The 12,964-nt window shown below is 40.5% G+C and overlaps 1 protein-coding gene across 1 annotated transcript in view; it reads right to left on the reverse strand.

The window, feature by feature from the left end:
* LOC121008843 (macrophage receptor MARCO-like) overlaps positions 1–12,964 on the reverse strand; it is a 123,874-nt gene that overhangs the window by 27,588 nt on the left and 83,322 nt on the right. The window contains exon 8 of the mRNA XM_040441544.1: positions 9,392–9,472. Within this exon, the coding sequence (XP_040297478.1) occupies positions 9,392–9,472 (81 nt within the window). The remainder of the gene's footprint in view (positions 1–9,391; positions 9,473–12,964) is intronic.

Here is a 12,964-nt window from a genome sequence, read left to right on the forward strand (position 1 = left end):
ACCCAGCCACATCCAGAGCTGCAGCCACAGTCCTCCTGTAACATTCTGTATTATACTCCTGCCACATCCAGAGCTGCAGCCACGCTCCTCCTGTTACATTCTGTATTATGGGATGGTCACTCGTATATGGAATTATAGGACACTTTTATTGGACATTTAAGTTAAAAATATATACAATAAAAAATTGCATATATTGTATATATTTTTAACTTAAATGTCCAATAAAAGTGTCCTATAATTCCATATACGAGTGACCATCCCATACCTTTTTTACCATTGATCTCTGAATTTTGAGGGGTGACTCAACTTTTGGTTTGGAGCACTTATCCTGAGAGAATAGAGGTGAGCGGATCTCTTTCATTTCAATTTTCACATTCTGTATTATACCCAGCCACATCCAGAGCTGCAGCCACAATCCTCCTGTAACATTCTGTATTATACCCAGCCACATCCAGAGCTGCAGCCACACTCCTGCTGTTACATTCTGTATTATTCTCCAGCCACATCCAGAGCATCTCAGGAGAGGACATCTCTAGCCTGGTACACGTGTACTGTACAGGATCCTGAAGAGCTCCCGTCCTTCTCATAGACAATGATGTACAGCTTCTACTCCTGACTTATATGGAAGGAATGTCTTTATCTGTCTGCCCCAGAATGAGCTGCTCCTGCGGATGTCAGGTGAGGACATCTCCAGTCTTGTACATGTGTGCTGTACAGGATCCTGAAGAAGCTCCAGTCCTCCTCATAGACTGTGATATAAAGCTTCTACTCCTGACTGTTACAGTTGGTGGAAGGACTGGCATCATCTGTCTGCCCCAGGGTGAGCTGCTCCTGTGGATGTCAGGAGAAGACATCTCCAGTCTGGTACATGTGTGCTGTACAGAATCCTGAAGAAGCTCCAGTCCTCCTCATAGACAGTGATATACAGCTTCTACTCCTGACTGTTACAGTTGATGGAAGTACTGGCATCATATGTCTGTACCAGGAAGAGCTTCTCCTGCGAATTTAAGGAGAGGACATCTCCAATCTGGTACTTGTGTGCTGTACATCCTGTAGGAGCTCCGGTCCTCCTCATAGACAGCGATGTACAGCTTCTAATCTGACTGTTAGATGGAAGGACTGGCATCATATGTCAGATCCAGACTGAGCTGCTTCTGCAGATGTCAGGAGAGAAAATCTCCAATCTGGTACTTCCAGATCCTGAAGAAGCTCTGCTTTTCCTCATAGGCAATGATATACAGCTTCTACTCCCGACTGTTATATGGAAGGATGGCTTTGTCTGCCCCAGGATGAGTGGCTCCTGTGGATGTCAGGTGAGCACATCTCCAGTCTGGTACATGTGTGCTGTACAGGGTCCTGATGAAGCTCCAGTCCCCCACATAGACAGTGATGTACAGCTTGTACTCCTGACTGTTAGCTGGAAGGACTGGCATCATATGTATGCCCCCAGGATGAGCTGTTCCTGTGGATGTCAGGAGAGGACATCTCCAGTCTGGTACACATGTACTGTACAGGATCCTAAAGAAGCTCTGGTTCTCCTCATAGACAGTGCTGTACAGCTTCTACTCCTGACTGTTACAGTTGGTGGAAGGAATGGCTTTATCTGTCTGCCCCAGAATGAGCTGCTCTTGTGGATGTCAGGAGAGGACATCTCCAGTCTGGTACATGTGTGCTGTACAAGATTCTAAAGATGCTCTAGTCCTCCTCATAGACTGTGATATACAGTTTCTACTCCTGACTGTTAGATGGAAGGACTGGCATCATATGTCTGTACCAGGAAGAGCTTGTCTTGCAAATTTCAGGAGAGGACATCTCCAGTCTGGTACATGTGTGCTGTACATACTGTAGGAGCTCCGGACCTCTTCATAGACAGAAATGTACAGCTTCTAATCTTACTGTTAGATGGAAGGACTGGCATCATATGTCTGCCCCAGAATGGGCTGCTCTTGTGGATGTCCGGAGAGGACATCTCCAGTCTGGTACATGTGTGCTATACAGGATTCTGAAGATGCTCCAGTCCTTCTCATAGACAGTGATGTACAGCTTCTACTCCTGACTGTTAGATGGAAAGACTAGCTTTATCTGTCTGCCCCAGAATAAGCTGCTACTGCAGATATCAGGAGAGGACATCTCAAGTCTGGTACATGTGTGCTGTACAGGATCCTGAAGAACCCAGTCCTTCTCATAGACAGTGATGTACAGGTTCTACTCCTGACAGTTAGATGGAAAGACTAGCTTTATCTGTCTGCCCCAGAATGAGCTGTTACTGCAATTTCAGGAGAGGACATCTCCAGTCTGGTACATGTGTGCTGTACAGGTTCCTGAAGAAGCCCCAGTCCTCCTCATAGACTGTAATGTACAGCTTCTACTCCTGACTGTTAGATGGAAGGACTGGCTTTATTTCTCATAGGCTGTAAACTCTTGCGAGCAGGGCCCTCACTCCTCGTGTTTCAGGGTGAGCCTCATTAGTACATGCCCGCTCTGTACAGCGCTGCATTATATGGTGGCACTATATAAAGAAAGATTATTATTATTTCTCCTCATTATCTGCTTATAGTAACTAAATCTTCATTTTCTCTTATCTTGGATGACATTTTGGGAGTTTGAACCAATTCATAGTTTTCCATAGTTATGGACTCCAGTTACAAAAGTCTCAACTTACAATGGTTGTCCCAGAAGCAATTAACCCCTTCATAATATCCGCCGTACATGTACGGCGGATGTAGAGTCTTTCAAGATGGCGCCCTCTTCGCAGCGAGTGTCATAGCTAGCGGTTGCTTGCTGTGTAACACACAGCTAATTTCTGCGACCAGAGGTAATGCCGAAAGCGGACATTTAACCGCTCAGATGGTGTGGTCAAATTGCGGACAAGAATAGGACATGTTCTATTTTTTTCCGGAGCCGCGGACCGGAAGATCGGGGGCGCGCTCCGGAAATGCAGATGCGAACTGCACACTGTGTGCTGTCCGCATCCATTCCTGCCCCATAGAGAATGAATTCTGCGGACATATGAATGGACCCTAACAAAAAGTTAGTTTTTTTTTTTAAGTAAAAAAAAAAAGTAAAAAAAAATATATAAAAATTAAAATCACTCCCTTTTCCCCAAAATCTGAATATTTAAACAATAAAAAAGAACATCATGGGCCTCACCATGTGCAAAAATGCCTATACTATTAAAATATTTTAAAAAAATATCCCATATGGTGAATGGCGTAACCAAAAAAAATGTCTGATTCGCTGTTTTTTTCATCCCTTTACCTCCCTAAAAAACTGTATAAAAAGTGATCAAAGTCATACACAACCCAAAAAACGACAGATTGTCACGTCTCTGTAGACATAACTATAAAAAAGTTATGGCAGTCAGAATATAGCGATGAAAAGAAAAAATAATTTTCAAAAGTTTAAATTTTTTTCCATTATTAAAACGCATGAAAAACTAGACATACAGTATGTTGTATCATATGTATGATTGCTGTAATGGTACTGCCCTCAGGATGAAGAGAACAGGACAGTTTTATCTCATAGGGAACACCGTAAAAACAAAACCCATAAAACTATATAAATGTGGTATCACTGTAATCGTACTGACCCGGAGAATGAAGAGAACAGATCAGTTTTATCTCATAGGGAACGCCATAAAAACAAAACCCATAAAACTATATAAATGTGGTATCACTGTAATCGTACTGACCGGAGAATGAAGAGAACAGGTCAGTTTTATCTCATAGGGAACATCATAAATACAAAACCCATAAAACTATATAAATGTGGTATCACTGTAATCGTACTGACCGGAGAATGAAGAGAACAGGTCAGTTTTATCTCATAGGGAACGCTGTAAATACAAAACCCATAAAACTATATAAATGGGGTATCACTGTAATCGTACTGACCGGAGAATGAAGAGAACAGGTCAGTTTTATCTCATAGGGAACACTGTAAAATCAAAACCCATAAAACTATATAAATGTGGCATCACTGTAATCGTACTGACCCGGAGAATGAGGACAACAGGTCAGTTTTATCTCATAGGGAACGCCATAAAAACAAAACCCATAAAACTATATAAATGTGATATCACTGTAATCGTACTGACCCAGAGAATGAAGAGAACAGGTCAGTTTTATCTCATAGGGAACATCATAAATACAAAACCCATAAAACTATATAAATGTGGTATCACTGTAATCGTACTGACCGGAGAATGAAGAGAACAGGTCAGTTTTATCTCATAGGGAACGCTGTAAATACAAAACCCATAAAACTATATAAATGTGGTATCACTGTAATCGTACTGACCGGAGAATGAAGAGAACAGGTCAGTTTTATCTCATAGGGAACACTGTAAAATCAAAACCCATAAAACTATATAAATGTGGCATCACTGTAATCGTACTGACCCGGAGAATGAGGACAACAGGTCAGTTTTATCTCATAGGGAACGCCATAAAAACAAAACCCATAAAACTATATAAATGTGGTATCACTGTAATCGTACTGACCCAGAGAATGAAGAGAACAGGTCAGTTTTATCTCATAGGGAACACCATAAAAACAAAACCCATAAAACTATATAAATGTGGTATTACTGTAATCGTACTGACCCGGAGAATGAAGAGAACAGGTCAGTTTTTTCTCATAGGGAACGCTGTAAAAATAAAACCCATAAAACTATATAAATGTGGTATCACTGTAATCGTACTGACCCGGAGAATGAAGAGAACAGATCAGTTTTATCTCATAGGGAACGCCATAAAAACAAAACCCATAAAACTATATAAATGTGGTATCACTGTAATCGTACTGACCCAGAGAATGAAGAGAACAGGTCAGTTTTATCTCATAGGGAACGCCATAAAAACAAAACCCATAAAACTATATAAATGTGGTATCACTGTAATCGTACTGACCCAGAGAATGAAGAGAACAGGTCAGTTTTATCTCATAGGGAACACCATAAAAACAAAACCCATAAAACTATATAAATGTGGTATTACTGTAATCGTACTGACCCGGAGAATGAAGAGAACAGGTCAGTTTTTTCTCATAGGGAACGCTGTAAAAATAAAACCCATAAAACTATATAAATGTGGTATCACTGTAATCGTACTGACCCGGAGAATGAAGAGAACAGATCAGTTTTATCTCATAGGGAACGCCATAAAAACAAAACCCATAAAACTATATAAATGTGGTATCACTGTAATCGTACTGACCCAGAGAATGAAGAGAACAGGTCAGTTTTATCTCATAGGGAACGCCATAAAAACAAAACCCATAAAACTATATAAATGTGGTATCACTGTAATCGTACTGACCCAGAGAATGAAGAGAACAGGTCAGTTTTATCTCATAGGGAACACCATAAAAACAAAACCCATAAAACTATATAAATGTGGTATTACTGTAATCGTACTGACCCGGAGAATGAAGAGAACAGGTCAGTTTTTTCTCATAGGGAACGCTGTAAAAATAAAACCCATAAAACTATATAAATGTGGTATCACTGTAATCGTACTGACCCGGAGAATGAAGAGAACAGGTCAGTTTTATCTCAAAGGGAACGCTGTAAAAACAAAACCCATCAAACTATATAAATGTGATATCACTGTAATCGTACTGACCCGGAGAATGAAGAGAACAGATCAGTTTTATCTCATAGGGAACGCCATAAAAACAAAACCCATAAAACTATATAAATGTGGTATCACTGTAATCGTACTGACCCAGAGAATGAAGAGAACAGGTCAGTTTTATCTCATAGGGAACGCTGTAAAAATAAAACCCAGAAAACGATATAAATGTGGTATCACTGTAATCGTACTGACCCGGAGAATGAAGAGAACAGATCAGTTTTATCTCATAGGGAACGCCATAAAAATAAAACCCATAAAACTATATAAATGTGGTATCACTGTAATCGTACTGACCCGGAGAATGAAGGGAACAGGTCAGTTTTATCTCATAGAGAACGCCATAAAAATAAAACCCATAAAACTATATAAATGTGGTATCACTGTAATCGTACTGACCCGGAGAATGAAGAGAACAGGTCAGTTTTATCTCATATGGAACGCTGTGAAAACAAAACCCATAAAACTATATAAATGTGGTATCACTGTAATCGTACTGACCCGGAGAATGAAGAGAACAGGTCAGTTTTATCTCATAGGGAACACTGTAAAAACAAAACCCATAAAACTATATAAATGTGGTATCACTGTAATCGTACTGACCGGGAGAATGAAGAGAACAGGTCAGTTTTATCTCATAGGGAACGCTGTAAACAGAAAACCCATGAAACTATATAAATGTGGTATCTCTGTAATTGTACTGACCCGGAGAATGAAGGGAACAGGTCAGTTTTATCTCATAGAGAACGCCATAAAAATAAAACCCATAAAACTATATAAATGTGGTATCACTGTAATCGTACTGACCCGGAGAATGAAGGGAACAGGTCAGTTTTATCTCATAGAGAACGCCATAAAAATAAAACCCATAAAACTATATAAATGTGGTATCACTGTAATCGTACTGACCCGGAGAATGAAGAGAACAGGTCAGTTTTATCTCATATGGAACGCTGTAAAAACAAAACCCATAAAACTATATAAATGTGGTATCACTGTAATCGTACTGACCCGGGGAACGAAGAGAACAGGACAGTTTTATCTCATAGGGAACGCCGTAAAAACAAAACCCATAAACTATATAAATGTGGTATCGCTGTAATCGTACTGACCGGAGAATGAGGGAACAGGTCAGTTTTATCTCATAGGGAACGCTGTAAAAACAAAACCCTTAAAACTGTGATGGAATTGCATTTTTTTTTACTTGCCAACACATTTTATGTCATGTTAAATGGTGGCATTAGAAAGTACAACTTGTCCTACAAAAAAACAAGTCCTCATGTGAATGGAAAAATTGAAACGTTATGGCTCCGGGAAGGCAGGGAGCAAAAAATGGGGGTTAATACAGTATTAGCATTCTTGGTGATCTAGAGCTCTGAAGGGGTCAGTATCTGAATTCCTGGTGTCTAGGGCAGAAGAGGGATTAAAGTCTGCATGCCTGGTGGTGTAGAACATGCAGCAGGGCCCGAGCTGCAGGCCCCGCTCTAAAGTACGCTCCCAGGGGCGTAACTACCATTGCGGCAGACCATGCAACCAGGGCAAGAGGGGGCCCAGTCTTGGTTGGGTTCATTCCCTCTTCTACTGGTGGTGAAAACTTGGTCAGGACTCTACCCTGTAAAGGAACAACTTTTAGCAAATAAAGCAGTGGAAAAATGGCCCAAGGGTCACTGAAAAGGGTTTAGGTAGAAACCCTTCTGTCCGGTGTGGGGGCCTGGTGTGATCCTTGCTATGGGGCCCTTACTTCTCTATGTACACCACTGACACTCACATCACTGGTTCGGGTCTCATTCTACGATCATTACCAGGCTCGGACTGGACCACCAGGGAGGCAAGGGATTACTCATTGGGCCCCCAGTCTCCTGCGCCCGGAGATTAGACGGAGGAGTAATTATTTCTCTTGTTTCTCAGGAGAGATAATTATTGTAACCACAAGGTGGCAGTATCGCACAGCTATGCAGCCTCCTACTGGTGTACATCGTACAGGAGGCCCCGCAGTATCTTCTAGACTTCCCAGCTGCTGGCAGTGAAGGAGGAGAGAACATGTCTGGCCATCCTCAGGTGTGTGACAGTAGTGAGCTGTAGGAGACTGTAAGGGGGAAATAGGGGATTTGTTTATAGCAGACTCAGATCTGTGTATGTGTGCTGCTCTCTGCAGAGTTCAGAGTGGCATTGGAGGGACTCTGCCCTAGGTCCACCCAATGCCTCTGCTTTAGGTGCACCCCCATTAGTGCCTCAGCTCCCCTCCAATGCCCCCACTCTAAATGTACCCCTAATATTGCCTCTTCTCCAGTTGCCCCCTAATACCCCTGCTCCAGGATCCCCACCAGTTACCCTGCCTCAGGCGACCCTAATGCCTCTGTTTCGTGCACCCCAATTAGAGAACATTTCTATTTTAGTTTGACACATATTTTGGGCCAAATTTGTAATTTTTTTTTTTTTTTTTTTACACCCAAAGAAAACCTTTAAGGATAGGGAATGTGAAAAGGTCCAACAGCTATGACACGACAGGTGATAAGTGTCTGATTGGTGGGGGTCTGACTGCTGGGACCCCCATGATCAAGGGGACGTGGTCTTAAGACCCTTGTGTATATAGATTGGTGGTCATGTAATTGAATGTCTCAGGACCCTTTGTTCGTGATCAGTGGGTGTTCCAGCAGTCAGACCCCAGCAATCTGATATTTATCACCGATCCTGTAGAGAGGCGAGAGGTCATTATAGTCGGAGAACCCTTATAATTATAATGTGGATTATGTACAATCTGAGGAGGGTAAGATTTGGTAAGTTTCATGTCAGACATTTATGCATAAAGGGGTTAAAAGGTTTGTCTCCCTTCAGTAAATGGCTTTTATCCTGCAGTTACTAATGTATTGTGATTCTCCATATTGTCTCCTTTCCATCACATTATACACAGCACGTGTCCGTGGTTATTACCACCGTGTAATCCAGCAGCGGTGGCCGTGCTTACATACTATAGGTAAAGGTGTTGGCCTATGCGCACGTTCAGCCTATCCCTATAGTATGTAAGCACGGCCACCGCTGCTGGATTACACGGTTGTAATAACCACGGACACGTGCTGTGTATAATGTGATGGAAAGGAGACAATATGGAGAATCACAATACATTAGTAACTGCAGGATAAAAGCCATTTACTGAAGGGAGACAAACCCTTTAACCCCTTTAAGCCTGCTACACCTAATAGGGTGTTTCCTATGTGTGATTGGTGTGTGCTCTATGTATCAGTGGTGTATGTGCAGTATGTGACATGTGAGCCACGTATAAGTGTCTTGTGTGCCACGTGTCCAGTGAGTGGTTGGTGTGCGCTGCTGTGTCTTGTTTCTGACTGACTTCAGGGCAGGATATCCACATACGTGTGTGTTCGGGCATGCTGCTGTCCGCCATCACACTTCATCTGTAATATCTCTGTTATCACGGAAAGGGCTCATGAACACGGCTGCAAATTGCGGATCCACAAAACATGGATACCGGGTGTGTGCGTTCCACATTATGCGGAGCAGAACGTCCTATCCTGGTCTGTAATGCCGGCAATAATAGGACATGTTCTATCATTGCGCAGAACGCCCATGCCGACTGACACGGAGTCATTTATTGATTTTTTTTTGCGGCCCCATTGAAGTGAAGTGAACGGTACAGACATGGAAAAAAAATAAGTTAGTGTCCAGGAGCCCTAAGGTGGGCCCCCAGAATCGGTTACACTGGTGGCCCTCAGTACCCCAGTCCGACACGGATCATTACTCACCATCTGTTCCTGGAAGTCCTGCTGGCCCTGAGGGGCCCCCTCCCCCGCGGCTTCCATCATCTCCTTTCTGACCGGGAAAACCTGAAAGCAATGATATGACAGGACAGCGGTGTATAGCATATCTAGTACTCTGAGTATACGGGGGACGTATATACTGTATATAGGAGTATACGGGGGACGTATATACTGTATATAGGAGTATACGGGGGGACGTATATACTGTATATAGGAGTATACGGGGGACGTATATACTGTATATAGGAGTATACGGGGGGATGGATATAGAGGTCTATACTGTATATAGGAGTATACGGGGGACGTATATACTGTATATAGGAGTATACGGGGGGACGTATATACTGTATATAGGAGTATACGGGGGAATGTATATAGAGGTATATACTGTATATAGGAGTATACGGGGGAATGTATATACTGTATATAGGAGTATACGGGGGACGTATATACTGTATATAGGAGTATACGGGGGGATGGATATAGAGGTCTATACTGTATATAGGAGTATACAGGGTGAATGTATATAGAGGTATATACTGTATATAGGAGTATACGGGCTGAATGTATATAGAGGTATATACTGTATATAGGAGTATACGGGTGAATGTATATAGAGGTATATACTGTATATAGGAGTATACGGGGTGAATGTATATAGAGGTATATACTGTATATAGGAGTATACGGGGGAATGGATATAGAGGTATATACTGCATATAGGAGTATACGGGGTGAATGTATATAGAGGTATATACTGTATATAGGAGTATACGGGGGAATGGATATAGAGGTATATACTGTATATAGGAGTATACGGGGGAATGTATATAGAGGTATATACTGTATATAGGAGTATACGGGGGAATGTATATAGAGGTATATACTGTATATAGGAGTATACGGGGGAATGTATATAGAGGTATATACTGTATATAGGAGTATACGGGGTGAATGTATATAGAGGTATATAGGAGTATACGGGGTGAACGTATATAGAGGTATATACTGTATATAGGAGTATACGGGGTGAATGTATATAGAGGTATATACTGTATATAGGAGTATACAGGGTGAATGTATATAGAGGTATATACTGTATATAGGAGTATACGGGGTGAATGTATATAGAGGTATATACTGTATATAGGAGTATACGGGGGAATGTATATAGAGGTATATACTGTATATAGGAGTATACGGGGTGAATGTATATAGAGGTATATACTGTATATAGGAGTATACGGGGGAATGTATATAGAGGTCTATACTGTATATAGGAGTATACGGGGGAATGTATATAGAGGTATATACTGTATATAGGAGTATACGGGGGAATGTATATAGAGGTATATACTGTATATAGGAGTATACGGGGGAATGTATATAGAGGTATATACTGTATATAGGAGTATACGGGGGAATGTATATAGAGGTATATACTGTATATAGGAGTATACGGGGGAATGTATATAGAGGTATATACTGTATATAGGAGTATACGGGGTGAATGTATATAGAGGTATATACTGTATATAGGAGTATACGGGGTGAATGTATATAGAGGTATATACTGTATATAGGAGTATACGGGGGAATGTATATAGAGGTATATACTGTATATAGGAGTATACGGGGTGAATGTATATAGAGGTATATACTGTATATAGGAGTATACGGGGGAATGTATATAGAGGTCTATACTGTATATAGGAGTATACGGGGGAATGTATATAGAGGTATATACTGTATATAGGAGTATACGGGGTGAATGTATATAGAGGTATATACTGTATATAGGAGTATACGGGGGAATGGATATAGAGGTATATACTGTATATAGGAGTATACGGGGTGAATGTATATAGAGGTATATACTGTATATAGGAGTATACGGGGGAATGTATATAGAGGTATATACTGTATATAGGAGTATACGGGGGAATGTATATAGAGGTATATACTGTATATGGGAGTATACGGGGGAATGTATATAGAGGTATATACTGTATATAGGAGTATACGGGGGAATGTATATAGAGGTATATACTGTATATAGGAGTATACGGGGTGAATGTATATAGAGGTCTATACTGTATATAGGAATATACGGGGGAATGTATATAGAGGTATATACTGTATATAGGAGTATACGGGGGAATGTATATAGAGGTATATACTGTATATAGGAGTATACGGGGTGAATGTATATAGAGGTATATACTGTATATAGGAGTATACGGGGTGAACGTATATACTGTATATAGGAGTATACGGGGTGAATGTATATAGAGGTATATACTGTATATAGTAGTATACGGGGTGAATGTATATAGAGGTATATACTGTATATAGGAGTATACGGGGTGAATGTATATAGAGGTACATTCTGCATATAGTAGTATACGGGGTGAATGTATATAGAGGTATATACTGTATATAGGAGTATACGGGGTGAATGTATATAGAGGTATATACTGTATATAGTAGTATACGGGGTGAATGTATATAGAGGTATATACTGTATATAGTAGTATACGGGGTGAATGTATATAGAGGTATATACTGCATATAGGAGTATACGGGGTGAATGTATATAGAGGTATATACTGTATATAGGAGTATACGGGGTGAATGTATATAGAGGTATATACTGTATATAGGAGTATACGGGGGAATGTATATAGAGGTATATACTGTATATAGGAGTATACAGGGTGAATGTATATAGAGGTATATACTGTATATAGGAGTATACAGGGTGAATGTATATAGAGGTATATACTGTATATAGGAGTATACGGGGTGAATGTATATAGAGGTATATACTGTATATAGGAGTATACGGGGTGAATGTATATAGAGGTATATACTGTATATAGGAGTATACGGGGGAATGGATATAGAGGTATATACTGTATATAGGAGTATACGGGGTGAATGTATATAGAGGTATATACTGTATATAGGAGTATACGGGGGAATGTATATAGAGGTATATACTGTATATAGGAGTATACGGGGGAATGTATATAGAGGTATATACTGTATATAGGAGTATACGGGGGAATGGATATAGAGGTATATACTGTATATAGGAGTATACGGGGTGAATGTATATAGAGGTCTATACTGTATATAGTAGTATACGGGGGAATGGATATAGAGGTATATACTGTATATAGTAGTATACGGGGTGAATGTATATAGAGGTATATACTGCATATAGGAGTATACGGGGTGAATGTATATAGAGGTATATACTGTATATAGGAGTATACGGGGTGAATGTATATAGAGGTATATACTGTATATAGGAGTATACGGGGTGAATGTATATAGAGGTATATACTGTATATAGGAGTATATGGGGTGAATGTATATAGAGGTATATACTGTATATAGGAGTATACGGGGTGAATGTATATAGAGGTATATACTGTATATAGGAGTATACGGGGTGAATGTATATAGAGGTATATACTGTATATAGGAGTATACAGGGTGAATGTATATAGAGGTATATACTGTATATAGGAGTATACAGGGTGAATGGAT

Source organism: Bufo bufo, chromosome 7, assembly GCF_905171765.1.
Source record: "Bufo bufo chromosome 7, aBufBuf1.1, whole genome shotgun sequence".
NCBI lineage: Eukaryota > Metazoa > Chordata > Amphibia > Anura > Bufonidae > Bufo > Bufo bufo.